Below are 27,628 nucleotides of genomic sequence, written 5' to 3'. Positions count from 1 at the left end.
TATATATATATATATATATATATATATATATATATATATATATATATATATATATATATATATATATATATATTTGTGCATATGTACTGTACCTGTTGTTGACTTTGATAAAGGACCTCTCTACTGTGAGGCAAATTTCTTTTTTTAAAGAAGAAGTTAAGAAGAATCTGGTCTATTGAATGCAATTACAGATGACATGCTGAAGTAGGAAGGCCCTTGTATTGTTGAAGCAAGCCAAGAAGACACTAAGGGGAAAAAAAAAAAACTGATTGACAGATATAAATGTAAAAAAAAAAAAAGAAAAAAAAAAGTGTCCCCATTCCAAGCGTGGTTGAGTGCATGTTCCAAGGTCCACTTCCCGACACTTCACATCCCATAAAGCAGCTGTCGCACTCTCTTCAACAACTGCCTCGGAAATTCAGCCTCGGCAAAGTATGCCACAAATGCACTTTTGTTGATGTTCCCTGATATTTGTATTTAAAGACAAAGTACACCTGATGACATCTGAATGCATCTACAGATCCCAAATGTATGGCCCTTCTTCAAAAAAAGACCAAGTTTGTCATCGATATAATGTAGGCCCCATACGACAGGGAGAGGATGTACCTGTGTATCTGTGGACTGATCTCAATTCAACAGAGGAGAGAGTTCAAAATCTAAATTATGAAACCAGCCTAAGATATCAGGTCTGGCAGTTTAAGCAGCCTATGGATGACCATGGTAAGCTGAGAGAATATTGTAAACAATTGCTACATTGATCCCGGTAAACGGTGTGCATCTCAGTGGACCATGATGGTTACTCATTAAATCCAACTCCACGATGGTGAGGTATCACATCTGTTTGGTCAAGACATTCATCGTAGTTTCAGAGGTATCACAATAGAGTAAAGAGAACTGACTGAGTCTAATGAACACTGAAAATATCACTTATGTGAAAGCAATGCATAGAGTTACCAAAGAAAGAAAGAAACAAAAAAACAAATGTAATGGAGGTTAACTTACTCATTTTCATCCAGCACGCCGTTGGACCCGCAATCTAGTGCACACAGTGATGGCGATGACATGGAGGTCGGTGGTGTCGTCGTAAAGTCAGCCACGTCGCACAGTTCACCGCTGTAGCCTTCGTCGCACACACACTTGCACTTTCTCGCGTGCTGTACACCATGCTGGCAGCTTATGGCACATATGCCTGTATGGTGGAAAAACAGCAGAAAACACATATCAATGAAGTATCTAGATTCGGAGTGTGAAAGCCTTCAGAATGGAGAATGTTAACCTCTACTCAATGAAGAGAGAAGTACATATTTGACACCAATACTGAAGTATGGTGTTGGGTAGGGTAATACATGGATGATATGATGCAGGCAAAAGTAACACATACTTTTGCACTAAATCCACACTCGTAACACACACACACAAACATACACACACACACACACACACACATGTTCGTAACTCCAAAAATCCTTATTTGATTTCATTCAATATTAATTATCGCATAAATAACAAGCATTCACTCAAATGTATACAACAGGCAAATGAAAATTTGAATACCATCATAAATCATTCGAAATAAAAATTTGGAATAAAATCAGCAATCAAAATCAACAAGTCTGTTCTTTTCCCTCATACTCCTCCCCAACACACACATGCACACACACAAGCACACAAACACACACACACACACACACGCACACACACACGCACACGCACACACACACACACACACACACACACACACACACACACACACACACACACATAAACAAAGAAGGCAAGGTCCATACAGTTCAGTTATTTTTCAGGAGGGTGGCTGCAGGTTGCAAAGGTGTTGAAGTATCAGATGGTTACATGTAATATCATACATTTTATGCAAATACAATGCATAGAAAAAAATGTAGTGTTACATCATCTCCTGTAGATGTGAATGGAGCCTGAGGGCACAGACCAAAGTGGAATATATCAACATTAGAGATATAACTCAAAGAGAAAACCTAGGGTCATGCTCAAGTCACATCTTTGGGCATGCACAGTCTAGCCATATACAAAGCATTTTATTCCACAGCTGAGTGATTTTTTTTTTGTGTGTTAACGGTGGTAAATAAATTTGATATTTGTTATGGATGCGAAAACTGATAACTCTCTGTGTGAACACGGCTACATTCAGAGTTGTGTACTTGATTGAAAAACCATTGGGTTTTTGATGCAGCTGTTGAATGAAATGTTCAAAGCAGCGAGTGGTCAGCGAGAAGACTTGTAACAGAGTCTGAATACACTGTAACTATGCATCTAGAATTACGCTGTTATTTTAGAAATATGATTACAAAACAAGTTCCTTGCAAAAGTCTGAAACCCTTCTATATGTTAGGACTCCTCCCTATACATTATGTAGTGTACACACTGGTGTTGCAGGGGTGAAATTACAAACATGTTATTGCACTCTTGGTGATGCCCCATTGGGGTTGAGCAAATGTCAGGGCAGCGTGACGTTTTAGGGCAGCACCCTTTCACGAGAAAGAGGAGAGCACTTCAGCCGAAATGTTTTCGCCCCAAACATGGATGGCAATTTGGCTGGTTTATCTATGCTCCTCCAAATCTCCACTTAGCAACGAGTGAAAGTTTAGAGGATGCTGATTTTGTGCCAATTTACCTTTTGATTGGGGGGGGGGGGGAGAATGGGAGAATGAGAGAGAGAGAGGGAGAGAGTGGTATATAGTACACTGGATTTTGGAAAGTTGTAGTTGCTGTAGGAATTAAGAACAAGCCACAAGTGATAGGAGACTGAACTTGAGGCTGCTGTGACACTTTAAAAGCACATCTGTTGATGGATGACCGTAATCGGCGGCATGGTTAGAATAGTGGCAAAGCGCTCAATGTACGCGAAATTTTCACATGGAACCCGCGGGAGGTTTTCTCTTCCCCCCCAAAGGGCGGCGCCATTATGCAAAGAGGTTGATGTATGCTAAAAAGTTGCATTTATGATGGCCCCTAACCCAATGACCTACTTTCCTGCACAATTGCTGGAAGAGGATGTTGAAACTCTCGGAATTGAACAAACGCAATGTCACACTTTGTCATTCGCTAACTGTCCACCTTCATGGTATCAATCATTTATCTTCTCCATCATTTTAGCGATACAGCGCCCCATCTATCTTGCATTCTCCGTTCATTCATAGCATCACCCCAGCTCACTCTCTCTCTCCATCCCAATCTCTCTGTCTTGCTACTTCATCATGCAGTGTCTGCTACTACGCAACATCTTTTCACATCCCCATTCAAGCCCTTGCTCAAAACTTATCAAATATTCTTGCGTTGCCGGTATTACAAAACTGTAAAATTTTTGAAAGTCTTCAGGTACAACATTGTATGCTTGGTGTCTCTCTCTCTCTCATAGCTACAGGAATGGTCGTAATCTATCATACCATTCCAGCTGATGATGCATGAGGGTGGGCTCATTTTCAAAGTTACTCAAAGGATCGTACTCCTTGCATCCACATCATGAAATTTTATATCTACAATGCAGCGCCACAATGTTTCGCTGGAAGAGATAAATCATGCCTAGAGTGTTACTGTTGGGTCAGAGGAGCGATCTTACATTTCATAATCCCTCCACCATTTCTCCCTATATCACCAACAGAAGGGGTTCAGACTGTTGTTTTTTTTTTTTCTCTTGTGGTTTGAAAAAAAATCAAGGAAACATAAAAATCCATTTTGTCTCTTTATCTTATGTGTAGGCCTATATTACAAATACATTGTATAGTAACCCGTTTCATCTCTTTGTCTTTCATTTTGATCATGACTAAAAGAGCCGGCCTGATAAACTTAAACAAATCATCAAATTACCAATATACTGTGTTGTCACCTCACTTTCTTGATCATCTTGAAGATTAATGTAATAATTGATATTGATCTTTTACAAATATCTTTTTTTTCCAAATAACTATCATTTGGAACTGGGAATAAACTACCATGAAGTTACATGAACTCAATGCTACATGCACATCTAAGATAAAGAACATCATTCAAGGAGAATTTACTCCAAACGTAAGTATGTGGATTCTGTGAATACAGGAATGTTAGTTTTATACCACAAAGTTATATGAACTCAATATCATATGCACATCTAAAGATAAAAGAACATCATTCAAGGAGAATTTACTCGAAGCATACATGTATGTGGATTCTCTGAATACAAAAATGTTAGTTTAACACATACGGAAAGTTTGAGGAAAATGGGACAATCCATTCAAAACTTCCGATTTTTTTTTTTTTTTTTAAATACATGCATTTTTACCTCTCAGGAGTATATGCTGCTTTAATCTTCGTAAGCTAGGATCATCGTTTCTTACTCATTTCATTGCATACAGAGAAATTTCCAGTCACAACTGCATACACATCGATTGCCCTGTGGCACCCAATATTCGATACCACATATAAAAACACTGTTTCCCAACAGACGCAACTCTTGTCCGAAGCGTGTCGAAATGTGTGTGCTTTACAATATTCAAAGAGGAAGAAAAAAAGTCAAGGGCTTGGCAGAGAATCGAGCCAAGGAGAGAGAACGGCCGAGCGAAATGCAGAGGAAGAGGAGGAGAAATAAGCCACTTTAGGGAAAAACAAATGCTAAAAAAGAAACAAGGACACTTGAAAGACAAGTGTTTATTGGCGAGACAGTCTCGGCTCTTACGTGTCTTCTTGTTGCTGTTTTTTATCTACTTGAAAAATGTTCTCTTGGTGTTCTCTCTTACTGTCAAGGCAACCGGACACCAATGACGGCAGGGAGAAGAAGAAATGGTTGATGAAATCTAAAACGGCAAAGATTTTCCCCCATCTACGTTTCTCTCGTTGTCCATCAGAATGTTATTTTCTTGGTAAAGAAAGCTGGAAGACTTACAAAGTACAAGGAGGAGACCGTAGAGAACAAATATGACATTTATTTCCACAAATTACCACCCCCCCCCCACCTCCCATCCAGCAGACGATAACATCACACCGCTATTTGTTCAGCTGCGAGCAGAAGCACTACAGCCAATTTCAACTGGCACAGCAGCCTTCTATGATCTCGATATCTGCTCATTTCAAAGCTGTCACATACGTTGCAGATTATATTATGCGCATGACACGCCGTCCGGACGGTCTCCCACTTTTCCCCCATCAACTTCTGTCGGATGTTTCAAAAAGTCGCGAGAGTGCAGCAAACTGAGATTGCGCATCTTGGCATAAAGTAGGGATACCTGCATACGTGGAATGGGGGAAAACAAATTGGAAGATATAAGATGTACCCTACAGCCTAAGAAGATGAGTATACAGATGTATAGAGGGATGATTTCAGCAATACCATAAAAAATGGTTCATGAGTCTTTTTTGTCGGACAAAGCAGAAACAAATTGGAGTGATTAGTAGCAATTATATTTCAAGTCGTCAACAAAGCTAATAAGCTGATAATCAATTACTACCTACAGAAAGAAAACAGCTGATCACATGCTTCATTGAACATTAATGTGTCACTGGGGTAATATTACCCCATGATCACAGAAAACGAATGCATAAAATGGATTTCCTTCCACTTGATGATGAAAGGACATCATTTGTACATACACTGTGTCCCTCGTGACACTATCTGAGACGTCTTTCGGAAAAAACGATCAATGGCATGTTCCTATAACACACTATCTGCCCGGAAATGGCAGAACTCCCGGGAAAAAATTGCATTTCTACATCAATTTAACCGCCCTAAATCGTCCTTGCTCGTGGCCAAATCTCTATTCCCACTTGTCACCCTGAGCGATAGACTGGTAAACATGGGAGGGCACGTTGGGCAAACACGAGGTACCGTCTGGCTCCGGGGCAACTCGTCGAAGAAATTAGGGGGCTGAGAACACTGGAGACGAGCATCGGGGGACAGAGCAAGGAGAAATGAAATTGGTATTAATACAACAGAGAAGGACGACATTGGAGGAAGCAATTCTGAGCATACAGAGATTAGCGGCAGAGTTCTAATCACAGCAATGAATCAGAATTGCTCTACAATGCCCCCTCAACTTTTCAGCGTAGACCAAAAATTCCAGTCTTCATTGTACTCAAACTGAATATTCGGTGGAGCACGCAAGGGTGGTTGCATTTTCTTCAAACCGACAGGAGACAAGGATGAGAATACCGACACTCCTAATCATACCCAGCTGATACATTCATGACCAAAGTAATTTGAGAAAACTGATGCACTTAGCAATTAAGCTATTCCACTCTATTATCTCACAGCAACATAATGTCATTCCATGAGTCACTTCTAGCAGACATTCCCTAAAAATCATGGCACACTCTAAGTGTTCCAGAAATTTAGAAAAAAGGTGAACAGACACATTACATACCTTCCCATAAATGCACAGACAATATAAAGATATTAAATAATAGAAGTTATATATATATATTATAACAATATAACTTATATTATGTTGCTATTTATTTTCTAGATGTCATTTTAACAGCGCTACTTCCTGACAATGTATTGCTTTCCACCAATTGGGTGCCCCGGTGAGGATGTGTTTATTCATCCCCACGGTATTTTAACACCAGTCCTAGGGAGAACCATTGTCAATACGGTCTGCACACTCTACGAGTTTGTGCAGGCTCCTCGGAGTCTACCGACATCTTCGCAGTAAGCTGTCGATTCCAAACGTATCCCGAACCCGTCAAATTCTTGCCCCCCTGCAAAAAGTTCTGCCATCTTTATAGAGGGGACTGCTGTGCTCTGGAAGACTTTTGTTCATCTGTTATTACTTTGCAAACACATGCCAACGAAATATCTGTAGCATGGCTATGACTTCTGTGAATAGAAAACCAAGGAATAGTTTGTGGCATTTAACAGCATATATCACGTACATCAATTCTGTGCATAACCTTCTCCTGTTTTTTTTGTTTTTGTTTTTGTTTTTTCTGTCATAATGGTATGCATCATGGCCAATGCTTATTAGGTCTAAATTACCAATCCACTGTATTGACAACAGTACAGCATTGGTTTTACATATATGCATGTCTGTTTATTCGTCAAGAGTACCAGCATGAAGAGACACAATTTAACATGCACTGGATCTCAATTTGAACATCTTCAAACTTTTCATGGCTCTGTTTAAATTTTGAGGCCCCGCCAGCGCAGTTTTGGCAGTCGAACTCTTTTCATAATTTCAAACAGGCTAAATTTGCATTCTAGTGGCTAGAAAAAAAAAAGAAAAAGACATGTTGACCTCTCAGTTTGAGCATAACAGCAGCCATGTTTGCATCTTGAATTCATTCTAAAATGTTCGTAAGTGGCCTTTAAATAGACAAGGATGTAAAATTAAAAAGAAAATCCCTCAAGCAATAGTGCATTTGTTCATGTTCACAGTACATTCAAGGCCACCATTAACGATGAGACTGGGATACTTGCCTTTACACCCTTAACTCCTTGCCACTTACCACAGGGAGTTTCACTTTCCATGCTTAATAACACTATATCAAATTATGAGGTTTTCCACCATGTTTCTATGGAAGCTTTAACATGTGACACATTAACCCGTTGAGGGCGGTTTGATTTTGCTACAACACGCATTTCCCATAGACGCTCGCCCGAGTATACTTGGGACTCGTCCTCAACGGGTTAAATACAGGATGCTAAAACTTGCTATGGTGCCACATACAAGATGAGAGCTGACCTGGTCTTAATTCATCTTGTTGCCTTCATCAGGACAAGAAGCTTCTTTTTGGCCTTTTGAATGTACATGTACCAAAGGAACAAGTTACCTTCTTGCTTTCTGGCTTCATTCCTAGCAAGACAGATATTCATCTTTATACCTTCGAACAAGGCACCTTGACATCAACCACATTTAGTAATTTTCTATTGGGCACCTCCTAATACCTCGCATCACTGCAAATTTTGTCACCTATTTCACTCTCTAGTTAACTACTTACCAAACTGATTCCAGTGAGCAATATTAAATGTGGTAGAATGTGGGTAAAGCATGGAAACTTGCAAAATGCTGTGAACCAGGAAGTTACCTACTGTAAGGTTTAGAGATCAAGGGGGAAGGGAAGGGAAGGGGGGCATCCATTGCCTTATGATCAACTGAATAATGCATGGAATCTTTCGGTAAGAATTCAAGACTTCTGGTGCACAGCAAATTTCGTTACCCGGCCGCTCTGTTTCTTGGGAAAATAGTCCCTTGCATTACCTTGCATCGACCACGTAAAGAGGCGGAGTACCGACCATCTTGCATCACCAACTAGGCAATGAGTTTCCACTGAGGAAAAATTCCAGGTGTTACCTCACACCACCTAACATTACCTCATATCTTTATCATTAAGCAGAAATGCGCCCTAAATGTCTTCTCCATTTTACACAATGTGCTTTGGCAAGCTTTAACTAATGGCCTTCTTGCTGCAGCATCTTTAAACTTCCCTATACTGCGCCGTTTTTTTCGCAGTCATCTACCGGAGGGTAGCTCTTCCTACACACGGATGTTTAAGTGGTGTCTCGTTTGTGTGGAAAGCAGTACGTGTTCCTCATGAGAGCTTGTGTCAATTCCTGCAGGGAGGAAGGAGAATGGGTGTTTGAAACTGCCTTTTCATACGATGACATTGCTTGCTTTTGCCTGATCGTATCCCAAAGACTGAACTCCCTCTTAGTAGCCAACACACACTCCCTTCCTCAGCAATTCGCCTCTCCCTTTTCAGATCTCTCTTTCTTCTTGGTGAGTCTTTCACACTCTTCATTCACCTCCTTCCTTCCCTCCCTCCCCCCCCCCCATTCCAACTCTCCCCCTTTACCCGAGGTATACACAAACCGTCAATGCCGTCCTAACAAGCTGTGTATGTTTCCGTCTATTTTTAGCCCCACATGCGCCTTCCACTGCCATTTCATCATACACACATGTTCTTGTATGTAAAGGCACAGCCATGGAAGTGCTACAAACTTTATGCTAGCCCCATTGGGATTTTGTTTCATTGTACCGTCCACTGTCTGCCACTTTCCCCCTGCCTCAAACTCAACTTAATCTGCCAAAAAGTGACAGTCGTGATTTCTGCCTTCCTTCATCCATTTCCTCCCTCCTCATTATAAAATAATCTGCATCTCGGATGCTCTTCCATCTTTCCCCTACCCCCCCCCCCCCAACAAAGTATCCTGTATCTGCAGGAGAAAGAGGTTCAGTCTTTCTGAATTCTTTCACCGGTATAATGTCTGGAGGGAGGGCTACCAGAACGTGACTTGGCATCAAAGGCATCAAGGATCTGCTTTAATGAGTGGGGGTGTTATACTATGTCAGATATCTTGTGTTAAATGTCAAACGGACAAGTACCTTGAATTGTCCTTTCCAGAAAAATGCAAATTTGTGAGAGTGGCATTAATGCATCTAACCCTATGAGCCTTGACAAAGATACAAAGAAATAAACAGAAAAAAAACCCAAAGAAACAAAGAAACATACAAAGAATGAGACGGATATTAAATTAGCCTCTATAGTGGCCAGTCACATGGCACATGCACTTTGTATTACGTGCACACCTATTGTACACCAAAGAGGACATGGAATACATTTGTCTTCTTTATGTGCTCTGACAAGAACAACACGACCAATACACATACTGTATATCACCTTGACGAATAACTTCTGGATTGATAAACTTCACAGATGAACACACTAGTCTGTAGAGAGCCATCGAAGAATAACCCAACAGTCTCTACAAAGACTGATCATATTTGTGTTTGTCAATCTACAATCACAAAGTACATTGTAATCTATGTGTATCAAAGTTGTGCAATGCTGATTGGAGGAGTAATGATCTCATTCATACTCTTGGTCATTTAACCATGATTTCAACAAATTACTATTCAATCAACTGATCAAGTACTTGCCAAGCACTTATATTCATTTCTTCTTAGTTTTAAGAAGGCAACTTCTTAGCCTTCTTTCTCTTAATATCTTGTATCTGAACAACATTACGATTACAACTCAATCAGTTCCACAAAGCAAAGCAATTATATGTTCTGTTCAAAATTTAATTCTTTTGTTCAAGCAATGGTACACACAGGCAAATTCTATGGTATAAAATGCAATTTTCAGACTACATTTATTACTGTTTTCTACCTGGGTTTATCTCCTCTTAAAACTGTATGCAGTTGTGAAATAAATAGCATCTCACAAAAATTCATAACAATCTAATTGTAGTGATGACAGCTCAATTCATCAAATTGCTTGTTCAGGAATTCAGGGACTTGTGGTGCAATAGATTCATTAGAATCACTGTAATGTCTTTAAATTAAAAAAAAAAGAATGCAAATCCTACTCGGAAACACTTTTTTCTCTAAGCAACGATTAGTAAATTAAGTCATGACGTGAATAATGTTCATTACTAGCAGCATTGAGGTTCGGCCGATTGATTTTGGTTCATTGTCCGTGGATTAAGAGCAGGAAATTAATGGAATTGGGATAAAATTAAGTGAGACTAGGCGCCAGTATCCAGGCATCTAACTCAACTGTCGATGTCCTGTCGATGCCCTGCTTCCCCAGGGTAACATCAGTAGGGTTCCATGTTGACAGGTCTTTGTGTAATGTTACACAAATACAACATATATGTTATGAAAATATAACATACTATGTGTATCCATATATCAAGTAGAAATAGAATAAAATAAAATAAAATGATACAGGACAAAACAAACAAATCAAGAGCTGATGGCAGCAGATAACCCTTGGCTGGAAACCGCTGAGGTGCTTAAAGGTAGGGAATCCCATTTGCATGCCTTAAATGAAGAGTTGTATAAATACAGTGGTATGTTGAAGAGACTATCATTTTAGAAACTCCCATAAAGTATTGAAAGTGGAAGGTAACATTTAGTACATTTTTATTGACCATTAGATTTTGAATTGAATTTTTTTCGGGGCTCACCGTAAATTCCAGTACATTACTAGGCTACCTTTGCAGACCCATGCACTGCATGTGTGTCCATCATGTATATTTTGTGAAGAAAGTTCATCAAAACTTTAACCTCCTCATTTCTATATACATTCTTGCTACACACTCTATATGTTATTACATCAGCTCTTATACTTTCAGATTTGTGTTTATAGATAAAAAAAAAAATACAGAAGACTGCAACAAAAAGGCTTAAGTGTGGCTGACACACAGAACTACTGAGTAGTTGAGTTTTGTGCATTATTCAAATTGTAGATAACTGTTGACTTCCAAATTTCTCAGCAGTGGCCTAAACAAGTCCCCTGAGGTTCATATTTAATGTTTTGCTGCATTTTGGGAGGTCTGTAAAAGGTATCCCCTACCTTTAATTGAACAGAGGGGGATTTTTCTATGCCATGAGTTGATAATCCATTTGGTAATCAAATCCAATCATCAACTATCATTGTCAAAATGGAAAATGAACAAAACTAAGGAAACCACACTCATCAACAAAAAAAAAATAATAATAAATAAATAAAAATATGGCATGAGGATGTGGTTTGTGCTTTAGACAGAAAGAGTTAAATACATATCCCTTATTTGTTTTGTGCATTTCCTCTTGAGACTAACCTCAAATCCTGACTGTAATCACAACCTCTTTATGAAAAACAAATCAACGCCTTCATATGGATTTCTGTATACTATAGATACATCCAGGAAAGATTGTGCTCGACATACATTTCACCTGCCATTGCGTTCCTCATAAATGTGTCTCATTTTGCTCAAACTTTCACAGGTGTTTCACTGTGATAACAACATTGGATCAAAACAGAGAAAGAGCAAACTTCTACCTTCTTGATCAGATGTATAGCAAGCAACCATCTGTTTAAGGTAGATTCTTCATTTAACCTCCTCACTGCCATCACTTGAAAGACATAGTGCATTGTGTATGTACACAAGTTACTGATGACACCAAGAGAGTTAATGTTTGATATGTTTTTAAATTCCATCACTGAGATGCACACATGACACAAATTACATGTATTGCATTGTTTCGTTTGGTTGGCATAGAAGAGTAATTTTATGGAAAGAGAACTTTCTATGCCAGGAATAATAGGTTCAGTAGGTCAAAAAAAGAAACATGAGGAGCTGACAGGATTGAGGATCACATATAAAATATAAATGTTATGGAATGATCAATGGTTTGAAAGGTATGGCTAAAATCCTATTCAGAGGCTATGCCAGACGGTAAAGACATCTCAAGATTTTGCTTTACACCACATGTTATCTACCCTCGCTTACTTGGTTGCCAGCTGATGTGAAAATAAAACAAAACAAAACAAAAACCTTCTCACAGTAACAGTCATACTTGAAAGAGAGTACAGTTCTGAAAGCATTGATACAATTAACCTATCTTCAGGAGGATTAAACAGGATCTGCCCTCCACTCAATACCCAAATTGATCTAATTCATTCTCTGGTTCAGCGTGGACCCTGGGAAAAGCGCTAATACCCCCACAGCGTGAAAACACACAACAGCTTGCTTTTCAAAGCCAATTTGTAGCAATCTCAGCCCATCTATCGAGGAAGAGAATGGCTGGGAGGACTTTGGCAGCACAATTCAGTTGATCCATGGAGGACTTTGGCAGCACAATTCAGTTGATCCATGCTTCAATTAAGCTTTCATCACATAATATCCCTGCTGTGCACAGTATTTCTTGTCACACAAACTTAAATTTGTCACTCGTATTGTGAACAATCATTCCCCATAAATCAGATCAGACCAATGAACAAAAATCTAGTCAAAGGAAAACTTGTGCACCAAACCCAACAAATGTGAAAGGCTTTTTTTTCTCTCTCTCTCTCATATCACATGATATTCAGTGCGGACAATTTTACATGTGTTTAAATAGACATCTGAAACAAGACTTCTGAGGGGAAATGGTTCATCCGCTGTTCCTTTCCTTGACAATTGATACCATCTTACATACACTGTAAGAGTCCCTAAAAACATTGTACCACAATGCTACCATATGCCACTGCTTCTTCACACACATACACACACACAAACACACACATACACATAGAGAGATAACATACATACATACAGAATCTTTGGATGAGGTCAGAAAACTTGACCACACCCTATTACTATTACCTTCCTGCAGTTATTTTTGCCCTTCAAAAAGAAAACTCTCAACCTCCCCCTCCTCTCCTCTACCTTCATCATTCTCCAAACTGATGGAAGTGATTCCTTGTTGTGCTACTTTTGTCCAGATTTTGGAGGTAGTTCTTTAAATCATGTGAAAGGGTGTAAGATTGCCGGTGAGCGTGAGAGATGGAGAGAGAACGAGAGAAAGAGAGAACTTGAAATCAACCACGTTTGGGCGGAGACAATTGCCCCGCATAGCAGACATGCCTCATTTGGCAAATTACCCCTTGATAATCACCGTGCATCCTCTAGCTCGCTTCTTGATCACTTACAGATGAGAAGAGAGAAGGGGAGGAGGGAGGGAGAGATGCTGCTAGCATTGTGACGAACCCCCCATCTCTTAAAAAAAAAGTGTCAAATTCTTGGTGGCGGCGGCGGCGGCGATGTACCCAGATTGGTGAGGGATCACTGGTTAGGTACGTGGAAGCATCCCACTATTCTCCACCAATCAATCCAGTCGGTCCACCCCTGTCTGGGGGGAGCTATAAAAACCCCCGGGGCTTTGAAACAAGTGGCCAAGTATCAATATTTCGTAGCCTCCAGGCTGCCGGCTGCAATTAGACAAATGCTGCAGCTACTTTTATTGTTGTGTGACTTTCGTAATCCACATGGCCCTGCTCCTAGAGTCCAGTACTCATGTGCAAACTTATTGAAATACCCAAATTCTAATGGAAGGGGGGGGGGGGCAAATTTGCCTAATTTTTATTCAACTTACTGACAGGGCATCATTTTTCAGAAATAAGTGCATTATACCAACATCATAAAAACATTTCTGGGCAAGGGAAAAGGCAGTTTAAGCACAAAGTTTAAACATTTTAGAGAAAGTTCGTCATCAGGAAAAGCAAAATAAAACCTTTTCAATGATGACTCACATGTTATATTCTTGAAGTTATGATCAATTCAACAACATCCCATACTTCCGTATTCTTCTCTCTCTTTTTTTTAAAGCTTAGACAGACAAGAACGGAGTTAACTCCTTTTGCAGTCAAACTCATTATCTGCTGATCACTACTGCTCGAGTGTTAATTCTCACCATCTAGCCTCTCATTTGCCCTAACCACTCTTCCCATAATCACTTTAATTACAATAAAAGTCTTATTGTCGGTATGTCTCCCTGTCTGTCATATCACTCTGCCCACATGAAACCACACCATATATGGTATACATACACTGCATATTTACTTATATGGATATCTTATTTTCCAGCATTACTTTACTTTCACTTGGTCTGTCATCCTTCCCTGCTTTCTCTCTGTGGTTAGTATGTAAGGCTTCCAATTATCTTTCTGTCTTCTACTGTTTTTACTTTTAATGACTCTCATTTCCTACCTCAGCTTTGAATTTAAAAAGCATGAATGCAATCCAGGATTCCTCTCACTTTCCACTCTAGACTTCCAGGCTTCATACTTTGAATCATTACAGCAATTAGATATCAAGTGTACTGTTTTGGCTACCAAAGTGTTATGAGTTTGATTTTGGTCAATCCTTTCTTCTGTGATTAATACCAAAAAAAAAAAAGGGGGGTCAAACTGACAAGTCTCATCCCTGTAATGCCAAATGATTTTCTCTTATTTAAGACCGTTTTCATGTAAAAAGTTCTCCAGACACTAGAAAAAGTCAATCTTATGCTATGCCTCAATATCATATATATTAGAACCATAATATACTTCTTTCTTTACACTCCAACTGAATATAATACTGTTAGTAGCTTGAAGAAAGAATATGAAGAAGAATAAAAAAAGATGCAACCAATCCCATTTTCTCCGAACGACCCAAATATTGTCGGAATCTCATCTGCACTCAAATGGTTCAGTTTGCCAAATTAGTTGACGTTTTCACAAGGGCAGATTTGATTAGGAAGGGCAGTAATTCAGGGCACCCTCCTCCAAGGATGAGAAGGGGCCGGATGCGGACGGAGACAGCAGCTCCTTCAGTCTCAGACGGAGGAGAGAGCAATGATAGATGTCAAATCGAGTTAGCTTAATTTGGTATGTTGGAGAGTGCGCACCACTTCTATACAATTATGCAATGGCATAATTGGACGGTGCGCGCCTATTGTCCATTAACATTCGCCGGCGAATTATGTGATGCGGAACGACAGTCACTGATACGACCGGAACATGTGCGCGAGAAAGAATGAAGCCGAGTATGGTTATAACAGTGAAAGGGACACTGTTACATGACAGCTTGCAAAAACTCTTAACTCACAAATGAAACTTATTGGAATAAATAATTAAGTACCAGCAAAATTTTATAGGTCTCTGTGATATATATTTACACATGGTCTTCAAAACATGTTTTGCAATGCAGAAGGATACATTAAAAATGATATGAAATCAAAACACACCAAAGTCATAATACTCGATTGGCTCACAACACATGCATAAAGATAAGTACGAACATAATTCATATTTTGCTACGCAATAACATTCGGGGTCAGTGTGTCGTGTCTGCCAGTCAGGATGTCTGTCAGTAAGCTGGAATCTCTAGACAGCAAAGATGTCCTCAGACTTTCTCAGTTCTGAACGGGGATCTCTTAATGGGATCAATTTTCCTCCTTAAATTGATCTTTACTGTATCACAATGGCCTACATGTGGCAGGAGTGTGGCATCTTGGCATCTGACTGGGTGTATTAAAGGTATTAGCCCACATTTGTAAACCTGCAGCAATTGGTCTCATAGTTAGCATGGAGTTTGGGTATGATTGCAGTAACACCTGTGCAAAATTTCGTTCCAATTAGTCCATTACTTTCATAAAAATAAATGAAAATGCACCGTAATCCGTATGCATGCGTATAACGCTCGCTAACTCTGGTCCACGTACGTGTTACGTGTACAATGTACGTAGTTATAGCCCGCGTTCGTAATTCGATTTTGGGTCGGGTTGACCTGGTTTGAAAATTGATTTTAAAACGATGATTTTCTCTCTTTTATCGAATGGTATAGACAAAGAGCGACAGGTGAGGTATGTTACTGTTATAACTTGTACTTGAAGTCATATTGGACCTGTTTTATGCAGTTTTGATTTTCGTGGGTTTGCAAATGTGGGCTAGTACCATTAACCTGTTGAAGACTGGTCTTGGGTATACTCGGGCACATGTCTATGGGAAATGCGGGTTATAGCCAAATCTGCTCATCCTCAGCGGGTCAAGATTTGTGCTTGCATGGTGTATGATTACATGATGGATGGGTTAAAGCAAGAATCCCTTGGGAAAGGAAAAATTTAAGGGGTTACGTATCTATGGGTATCTTGCTTTCAAGGACACACAAGACCCATTTCACACACACTGTAAAAGCATGACTGAAATCGAATTCAAATTGCATTTGTTTTTTCTTTGCTCTCTTGTTTACACGTATCAAAGCAAAAAAAAAAAAAAAAAAAAATTCACATCAGTTCACAAAGAAAAATTGTGAACCAAATCACATCAGTTCAAGAGAAGAAAAACCGTGCAGGGTTTCAGAGTTAGATCCGACTTTGACCCGACTGTCCCAAAGTGTCTGACACACACCTCATATTATGGAATACAAAAAAAACGCTAAAATTTTGCACACTATTCGTACGTATTTTGCACCAAAAATAATCATGACTACTCTGAAAAATGCATGACTATTTCAGAAACACTTTCAGTGACATGCGGATTGTAATCTGAACCTCACTGTGAATTGGCCTATCGATTACTCTTTAAATGATTGACAAGGTGGAAGTTAATACCAGTACAGGACCTTCCTGGAGACTCCTATGTAAAAAGTTAAAATTGGCTGTAGGCTTGTCTGCAAAACCTAAGAGGGGCTTTTGTCTTGTTTACTTGATAAAAATATCATTTAGGTCATTAAGTTTGCAATGTTTTTCCCTTCATAACCATTTCAAACAATCTCTAGTATTTTACAAAATCATGATAATTATAATCTTCATTGTAAAGTTAGAAAGATACAGACTTTCTCTGTCTTGCTGAAAATGCATCAGGAATAAGAAACAATAGAAAAAAGAGAGAGATACAAAGACATAGGAATACAAAGACAGACAGACAGACAGAGATAGAAAAGAGAGAGAGAACTAAACCAAAATGCACTCTGCTCCTTCAAGCCTCAACCCGCCTCATTCTTAGCCTGTCACGCCAAGCCTTGATCGTATGGCTCGTTTGCCAACTCATCGTCACTTATTTGCCATCTCCAATGTCCCCCCCCCCCATCTGTCTCCCCCTCTCCCTCCCTTTCCCCCTTTTAACCCTACCTTAATCACCTGCAGGTTAAATGCATCAAGCATCGGCGTGCCTCAGGAACACGGTTGGTGAGCAAATGCCACTTTTGCTCATAAACCCAAGCTGTAATCTTCTGCTGATGTTGAAGTGGCAACACGTTCTACATACCTGTATATCCATCTCTACCCCACCTCTCTCCCCCTACCCCCTTTCCTACCCGATGCAACCATTCATGACCATACAAAAAGTATCTTTGTTGTGTTTCTTTAACTGAAGATTAATCCCACAAGTTTTGTGAATGAATACTAAATGGCAGGTAAATAAACTGTCCGGTTCATGCAAAGAGAATCATGGCTGCATTTGATTCAACATAATACTTCTCAATCTCACTTTGACAATAAATTCACTCCTTTTGTAGGCTGAACAATGTAACATCATGAAGCATCTTAAACATGCAAACAATTTTGGGGCAATCATGTTAAAAAGCTCTCTTTATGGTAGCATGATTTCCAAAGTGTGAGGAGATGTGATGTAAATGCTCCTATGAAGCTGAGAAAAAAAACGTATATCACACTAATACAATAATACTTTGTGATGAAATAGAGATGGACCAATGGACACCGCTTGTCATCGCTCTGAGGAAAAATGATTGGCATCGAGTTTCCGGTATACCTTGTCAAAGATATACAGCTCTGGAACCTCACCAGTTTTGATTTACGCTCCAATGACTGCTCTGAGACAATCTAATTTCTGTTTCTCTTGCTGCAGAAAGACATCAGATATTTCAAAAACAACAAAATGAAATCCATCCCGCAATCCACCTGCTTTCCATTTTCTTCGGCTCTCTCGCGTGGCGGAGCCGAGAAACGGAAAAACGCTGATGCGATTTTGGGGACAGGGAGACAGACGACGCGAATGCATCAAATTACACGAGGCAGATTAATCCAATCATGTCACATCCCGTGCCTGGTGTCGGGGCTTAATCAGCCACATGAGACCGGAGGGGAAAACTTTTCCGCAAGAAGAGTGTGAAACTACATCTTCCTATTTCGAAAACCCCAGCAGGATGATAAAGACGGTGCGTAACACCCCCTGTCACCTTTGAAGACAGATCCGATTATCACAGCCTTCAGGTTTCCCCCAACTCTGGCTGACGGTTCCCTGCTCAACAGTCTAACTCTTACTGATGAAGTCATATCTCATTATTTGCTTGAAGTCATATTTCATTATTTGCTTGGAGCACATAATTCAACTTTTATCATTCAAATAGAAGGAAGGCCCTCAGAGAGGCATGTTCAAAATGACATTACATATGTCTCATTCTCACATGACCTGGTATTTTCCTGCCCCCGGACATTGTATACTGTCGCTAGAATCTGGATGAATACTTTCGCTTGGAATATCTGTTTCCTAATCTACATTACCTCATTCAGAATCTCATACACTATGTCACATTTTAATAACATAAACTTACAGGTTAATCACACATGTAATTTTCAAAAAGTATCTGAACCTTTAAAGAACAACACTTTTTTTCTAAAAGAGCAATTATCAGATTTTTAAGTTATTGACATGAATCAATGCAGCCAAAACATGTTTGAAGACACTGATATGACTCAACCTCCAGCAATGGCCTCTTCCTCTTACCCCATTTGAATAAAAAACCACACAAGATTTTGAACATAAAAATCTGATGATTGCTTATTTCTTTGCTATATCATGCTTCCCCTTTGGATGAGTCAAACTGTGTCGATTAGAATTCTGGCAGGTATGTTTCTCCCGCATTTTCCCAGACTCTAGTGATGATTAATTCTTTCTGTTTGTTCATTTACACGAGCTCTGGAGGGGCAAAATCTACCGCTGCTTCCTACAAGCCAAAGACTGGCCAAAAAAAAATGCCCAAACAATGAGGCTAACATGCCCAGAATGCCTCACCCCCCTGAGGTATTTTGATAGAACCCTAGCGAGGGATAAAGGAAGAAGGGGGAAAAAAAAGGATGAAAACATGGGGGGGGGGGGGGAGAATGCTCTGTCCTGACTGGACTCCAGCATGAAGCACTTTCTCTGGAAGTAAGGAGGGGAGTGCGCACTCAATATCGATAGACTAAAAAAAAAACGGAATGATAAAGAGGCAAGCCCACAACATAAGTGCCGACAAGCTGATCAAGAAACGTGAGCATGCATCGGTAATTGACTTGGAGAAAGGGTGGAGGGGGGTAGAGCGGAGAGAGAGTGGTTACATCACTTCTTGAGAATCTCTCATTCACGTTGTGTGCATTAAACACACATACACATACACACACACATAATACAACACACACAAACAGATACACACACACTCAGATACACATCACCTTTATACTCTCCCTGTTCCACTGATGTAGATTGCTCGACACGTTGGAGGGATCATTTTATGGCTTTTTTGTTCAAAATTATCCAGAGTAGTAACATATGATAAAAAACTTACGATGTTCCTTTCCAAGATGTCAATCCTGTGAATCCATTCTAACTGCATTTTTAAAGGTCATGATGAGATTTCTTCCTGCTATGTCAAATAGAATGCAAGAAGTCCCTGAAGAAGCATTCAGGTTGTCAGGGTAACTCTTTATGGTGAAAGCTTTGCATGGAATAAGCACTGCAAAACAAGTTTCATCATCTCAAACAGGACAGAGCAGCTGAACTGCCCCTCAGTGAATTTACGATTGGTGTTGACATTTTACTAAAATTAAATATTATTTGTTGCCACTTGTTGGAGTTAAGACAAATGAGGAACAAAGAGTCATGGCATGCAGTCAAGTAATATGGGACAATTTTGAAAGACAAACTGGAGGAAATCAGTCGCTGAGTTTTCCTAACGAGAATGTTTTTCACATTTGTCATCGTCAGAGTATCTCAGGTGCTTAATTTGATGTTGAAGTGCAGGGTTTCATCTCACATGGCTGGTACCCACGGAAAAGATGGGCTGAAAATCCATCAATCTCCTTTCAACTCTTCAAAATCTCCTTCGGATAAAAGCAAAGAGTGCAACGGTCTATTTGTGATTACGTCACTAATGGCATTGAATTGCCTCCATGATTGTTGTATATCACCATCATCATGCCTGGAATTTTGCTCTATAATGATGAAGGGTTATAAATACCTCGGCGCTTCATGCAAAGCACAGGGTCTACCAACACAAGAGAGCCTGGTTGCTATTTATGAAGAACAGCGAAGTGGTAACATTAACGTCCTGAGGAAATTTGCGTACACCAATCTGTCGAGAGCCAGTAGGGCATTAAACTCTGTACGGGTGACTTCATGATTACCATGCATCTGCCTCTAAAAGTCAGAATCAAATGGTGCTCCTGATGTAATGCACTCAGAGGTCAGGCGTAAAACATGAGGCATAAATTTGTGAATCTAATTCCCTCCTTTAATGTGTCTGTGTATGTGTGTGCGTGTGTGTGTGTGTGTGTGGTGTGTGTGTGTGTGTGTGCTAGTATTTTGTTAATTGTGTTCAAATGATGTGAATATTTTGTTATATTGTGTGGAAATAGCAGTGAAGCTTACTGTCCTTATATTACTTGAAGGAAAAGACAAGAAAAGGGTAGAATCCCCATTTGCGAAGTGATATGAACTTGTCTGACCGGCATGTCTGTTCATTATAATTACTGTCTCATCCAGTTTGGGTCACAGAGTGGTTGTATAAACCCTAACTGCTTTCGGAGAAGTTTATGATCAAACTTGATTCCGATTGCTAAATCATTTGACAACAAGGGTCACCCTCCAAATGGGGATAATAAAAGTTAAACATGCATGATAATGGGAGCTACTTTCAAAAGGAGCAGATGACACCTCTTTAATTGTGCATCTCTCCATGCAACATCATAATTTATTGTTCTTATCAAACTGCTTACAAAATACTTCCACGGATAGCAAAGTGATGACATTTTGCCATATACTAGGTTAAGTGTGATTCATATTTTCCTTATTTTCTCTTACATGGAGACTGAAGAAATAATTTCTGGAATTTTTTCCTTTTTTTCTACCATGAATCCTGCCATGCCAGCCATTTGTTACTTCAAGTCAAGGGCAGAGAGCCATATGAATCCAATTACTGGAAGGGACATTGGGACTAATCATACAGATTTCTCCTCCACTGTGGAAAACAACAATTGCGAGTTGGGCAGCTCTCCCCGATCGATCGATACAGCCAATGGCTTGGGAGATGGGGTCGGTCGTGTGACGACGACGCCGGGGCGTTATCTGCGCACTTGGCGGGGAGAAACTCGGGCAGGTGGTCTGCAGGGCCAGAAGATGAGACGGCACAAGGAGAGGAAGAGGAGAAAAGGAGGGGAGGATAACTGGCAGAAATAGAATGTGTGCAGGGCCGGAGGTGGTGCCATACATTGATGGATGGGGATTAAAGGGAATTATCATGCGCATCACAGTGGACTCACACTCACTGGGGGGGGGGGGGGGGGGACATTTCTGAAGGGAGCTGACACTCCATGGTAGTCAGATATTCGCTATGACCCAATGTTTGAAGTTTTACAAACATGTTTATCTTCTCTGGATGCAGCCTCGTCATTATTCCACTTGTTGCAAACAATACAAAATGTTTCCTTTTTTATTGTTTCTTTTTGTATATCACAAGTAAACAATAATCTCCTTTTATTAATAACAAGACTGACATTGAAATTGAATTCCCCTGCAACTTGTTGCGACTGGAAATAACAATGCATACAGAAAGAAAATGCAATACCAAAGCATGAAACCTGAATTTCAGGTTAGTGTCACTATACAGCAAAAATTACCCACAATGTCTTTTCTACATCTGTTTTGTTTCAATCTCCTTTGCTCTCTCTCTCTCTTTCTCTGTCCCCCCCCCCCCAATCCATCCTCTCGCAATTTCTTTCCAACACATTTAATTAACAGCATCAGTGAGTATGAGTAAACACATATTAATCAAGCCCAGTTGTAGACTGGTACTCCATGTTTCCCCTCTGCCACTCAGAGCCTGACTTGATTAAATGAAGGGGAAAATTGACTTTATCCCATCATTTCATTCCCCAATGCACAGTTGCGCAAGCCGGCGACAAACATAGCGCGGTCACTACTCGAATGACATTTGAAATATACCTCTTCACATTCAATGAGAGAGAGTGTGGAAGCTAAGAGGTAAAATTTATATCCTTGAGACAGATTTTTTTTCTTCTTCTTCATCTTCTTTGACCAGCTTGCTTCTTATGGGAGACCTCAGTTTGTGCAAATGTCACATGAAAATATAACTCGCATAGAATCAGAAAACAGATTTTCGAACTCGCACAGAATCAGAAAATAGATTTTCCTTGAACACTATGGCATCTACATTTCAGTAATGAAGCAAAAGTGAGCAAATATCTTCATATACATAATCTGTGTATTTGTGTCCATGCACGTTTGCCCGACTGCTACGTTGCATGACTTTATGATGAAGGACAGAGAACAGAGCAGATTCTCAGGACAGTTTTTCTTATGGAGCCCTAGGAATTGACAAATCAACAACTGGGCAAACATTTTATAGCTGGTTGGATATTCAAACAAAATCTTACAGGAGAAACTACACTGAGGCTTTGAGTTTGGAGAGCAGACAGCAAATGGACTCTCCTCTATCATATCAGAGGAAGATGTTGAAGAAGAACACGAAAGAGAAAAAAAAAAGATGAAGGAAAGCAAAGACTACTTCATGGATACTCCTCTCTTTGAAGAAGATGAAGAAAATGAAGGCGGAAAAAGAGAAGGAGGAGGAAAAAGAAGAAGAAAGAGAAAAAGAAAATGAAGGTAAGAAAAGAATGACCACCCTTCTACTTCAAGGAATCTCCAATCTAAAGATGAAAAAGATGAAGAAATTGAAGGAGAAAGAGAAGAAGGAGAAAGGGAAGGAGAAAGGAAAAGAAGAAGGAGGGAGAAAGGCCTGGTTTTCCCTCATCTTTATAGATATCCTTCTATAATGAAATCTATCAAGAAAAAGAAGAACAACAACATCTAGCGCGAAAGAGAAGAAAGAGGAAGGAAGGTGCGACTAGCCATCAACTGGTCCATTTCTTCTAACTCCGATTGATTACAGTCTCAAGATCACATATCATGCCCTTCAAGATAGTCGACACCCCACACACTGAATTTTGTCATATATCACACAGCATTCATAATATACAACTGATACTTACACACACACACACACACACACACACACACATGCACATGTCTCTTTCTATCCAACACACAAACACATACAAATCCATACACCCACCTATGCCACACAAGCACACCATCCATATACGATAAACCTACAGCAGACAGCATTACGTTTTTAAGAGTTCACACTGACTGGAAAACTATCTACGCACACATCATTGATGACTTGGAAACCCTCTTGGGTATTATCATAACCCTGATATCAACTCAAATTCTCTGGGCAAAGTCTTTTCTTCAGAAGCAAACAAATCGATACTCAGGCAGTTTTTTTCTTTTCTTTTCATCAGATACAAAAAGCCTGGACAAATGGAGAAGGTGTTACAATTTGCTCAAAATATTTACTTTTCATTAAAATCATCATTTCATAAGCTAGGAATCAGCTGTAGGCACCATGCGAAGCCTCTGATGTCCAGTCCTTCTGGTTAACGGCTGATGATTTATACTTCAAATTTCTTGGCTCTGTTGCAATGAGGATATTACTTTAGCCATCAGTACAAATTCAACTGCCAAAGCAACAATCATTTGACCTAATGATTTGTAGTTGTTACCTTGCTACATGATTTTCATGATAAGTTGTATTTACTATCAGTTTTGACTTCAAGGGAATTAGGGTCTCAATATTAATCTCTTCTAGCCTGCTTTCCGTGAGAAATCTGACTCATAGTTTGCATTATTTTGAAATTACTCTAGTGCCACAGTTAACGTACATGTACTTGACTTGCATCATCATGTGACATGAATGTTCTTGATTTCAATTCCAATCTTCATATTCCTAGAATTAATCTTCAAATTTGAGAATATGGTTTAGTATTTAAACTGTTAATCCATGGAGCTAAATGTGTTATAGCTCCATGGTTAATCTTTCCAGAAACAAACCCACTTCATACAAATTATCCCTTCCCACTCAAACATGCGATGAGAGAGTCAGGAAGATGTCTTTGTAACCAAATTGATTCGGACTTAGCCATTAGACTAAGTGTAAACACGAACTCAGCTGTTCAATCGCAATTACTTTCTCTACAGATGAATGAATTACATGTTGATTATATCTTCCAAATGATTGGGCAGATGAATATACAGTAAATCATTATATCACTCAATCGACTATGTGGAAAAACGGACCATATTGTCAAACAGAATCAGACAGCACTCACTAGCACAATAATCTGTGTAAGGTGTTATTCGGGGCCTTGTTTGTAGAAGTTATCTCCAATTCTGAAAATATTATCACAGCCACTTTTGATATCACAAGAGGAAGCAAATGCAGGGTTACACTAAGAACCCATTCCCTAGGTAGCTAGCACAATAACTAAACGTCTTATGGTATCAAGAGTATCAGATCCAGTAGAGCCAACTAGAACCAGATTACCATCTGCAACGAACACTCTTGCAATGTGCACTTTGTACAGATCACGCATCAGATTATGAAACAACAACAACGAAACAAAAGTTGTTATTCTAAATACCTGTGGTGTGGGTGTGTCTATACATAGTACTAATGAAATCATTCTTTTTATGCTAAATCACACACAAAGTACAGCAACAGACACACACGCTACCTTTAAAAAAAAATACAAACACCAATCCAATTCTTGAAAAACTTGGAACATCGGTGAGTGAGCCTTTTAAATAACCGCATAGCCATGTTGGTTTGAACAAATGTAGTTAATTCAAACAGAGCTGTGAAAGTCTTAATAAAATCTGACAGAATGAAAAAAAAAAGAAAACAAGTTTTACATGTTTTAATCTACCAGAAATTTCCATCATAAAATAGTGCATACATATATGTGCTAAACAGTGGAGTAATATGCTACCATGACTTTACACTGGTCTTAAGGGTTTGTGCAGAGTTAACACAGAAAAAGTAATCATTGTTTAATACCCACAACTCTGGGATGATATGGTACGAGAAAAATTCTTTCTCCCTTTTACCTATTTTTCAAAAATGGGAAATTTTTGATGGGGATGAATGTGCAGACTCTGTAGCAAGAAAAGAATAAAAGAAAAGAAAGAAGGAGCTCTTTAAGAAAATGGCCGCTGGAGCCCCAAATGAAGGTTGCGATGCCATTGAGACTCCTTCATGAAGGCACAAAAGAAGGACAAACTCTCCCCAAAACTGTGCAATTATGAAGATGACCGGGTGTTAGGGTAGAGAAAGACAAGGATTCACAGAACAAATGTTTGGAAAGAGTCTTCATCTTTTGCCAGCCGATCTAGCGTAGTAATATGACGTCGAGACATAATACTGGGCACCATCTGAGCTTTTTGTAGATTGCAATGTATGATGATTGCCAGGTGGAATAGCAGGGCAGCATCTTAAACTCAAAGCGCTGGATGCTTCTATAACTGACAATCAATGATCCGAGAGTGAAAATTGACATGGAAATTGCACATATTGCGGGTTACCTCGGCGAGAAACAAACATCCTGGTAGCTAAATATAGATATGACAATTCGGAACAGGGTCACAGTTTGTTCGTCGGAAACTGAGAGAACTGAATCACAATTTGCCCTGGATATTTCATGTTTGGTGTAATGTAGTTGACTCATGTACTTTTTTTGGCTTCTTTCTCTTTAATGAAACAAGATGTACAAATATAACCAGATATACATTGCATTCATTTCTTTACTGATAACACTGTTTAAACAGCAAAGTTACCCTCAAAGCATTTCCCAGAAATATAGATAGAAACTGATAGAAAAATAAATAGATAACAAAGTAAACTGATGGAGGAACACAAAATAGTGGAACACTGTTTTCCATCATTGTGATTATTTACTATTTTTGTTGCCATGGCAAAGTGCATTGCTTCTTTTTACGACATCATTCGTGTATATACTTTATATATTGTATTAAAAAAAAAACCTTTATCAGACGAGTGTAAGAGAAATGAAAAAAAATTGTATCACTTTGGATCATGTCAACTTTTTCCTTTTTTTTTTCTTTTTGATGATGGAAATAAATAAACTATTGAATTGAATTGAACTGTGAAAAAAAATAGAGATATTAAAGGATGGGAAGACAGGTTGCAAGAGACAGACGCATGACTTAAAGGCATGCAGACAGGCATTTTGCCTGATACAACAAAAAATAGATAGAGAGGTATATAGATTGATGGACAAATTTATAAATACATCGACTGTGGCACAGAAAAAACACATACAAGGGGTTATTGGGCACAGCATTGAGTAAACTACAGCAGAAACTGGCTGAAAATGAGACACATTTGAGACAGCGGTTGGTGGCACTGGAGGAAAATGGCAAATGAGGCGCACGCGAGACGAATAGACAAATAAACATTATTCTGACATTCCAGAAGTTTGCTATCGTAATATCTCTCCTTAAGTGCAGTGACTGTTGGCTCCCCTGAGCGTACCTTATGAAACCTGCGGTAAAGGAAAAGCTCACCACGTAGATGTAGATGCCGCAAGGAGGTCCGAAGACATATGATAAAGACGGGAGATATGAAAGCAGATAGGGTCCTTAATGACAGGAAAAACAAAGAGTGGAAAGCCGGCATGCTAACTGGTCTCACGTTTCAAATCAACCTCATGAGATGACTTGAGTTTCTGGCTCCCTGAAACTCTACCACAAACCATCAGTCACATGTCTACTATGGCTCCTTCCATTATCTTCTCTCTCCCTCTCTCTCTCTCTCTCTCCCTCTCTCCCTCTCCTTCTCTTGCTATTATATTTTCTCTCTTCTTCTTTTTATTTAAACTACCTCTATGTCTTCTTTTTTATCTTAAAAAAAATCCTCTCTCATTACTCTCTAGTTCTCTTTCTCCATTTCTTTCTTTACTCTTCCTCTTTTTCTTTTCTTGTTTAACTTTGCTTCCTCTTCCTCTTTCTCTCTCTCTCTCTCTACCAAAAGTTTAAAGGAAAATGACACATTTCTGCTCCATCCTGCACTAAGTCATCATCTTCCACGAGAAGAAAGTCTGACTCCGGTATAATCAAGAAATGCTACGGCGGCTAAATTAGCTCCCGTCGGTTCAGGCATCATCCTTGCTTGCACAAACAACGGGGGGGGGGGGGGGGGAAACTAACAAAAAAGAAAAAAGAAAAAAAGAGCCAA

General features: G+C 39.4%; 1 protein-coding gene across 1 annotated transcript in view; it reads right to left on the bottom strand.

The window, feature by feature from the left end:
* The window catches only part of LOC140229005 (uncharacterized), a 198,820-nt gene that overhangs the window by 48,572 nt on the left and 122,620 nt on the right, over window positions 1–27,628 (bottom strand). The window contains exon 4 of the mRNA XM_072309268.1: window positions 1,003–1,189. Coding sequence (XP_072165369.1) covers window positions 1,003–1,189 — 187 coding nt within the window. The remainder of the gene's footprint in view (window positions 1–1,002; window positions 1,190–27,628) is intronic.

The sequence above is a fragment of the Diadema setosum genome, chromosome 5 (assembly GCF_964275005.1).
Source record: "Diadema setosum chromosome 5, eeDiaSeto1, whole genome shotgun sequence".
In the NCBI taxonomy this organism is placed as follows: Eukaryota; Metazoa; Echinodermata; class Echinoidea; order Diadematoida; family Diadematidae; genus Diadema; species Diadema setosum.
The sequence above is the reverse complement of the archived record's forward strand: the minus strand, read 5'-3'. Positions and strand labels throughout refer to the sequence as shown.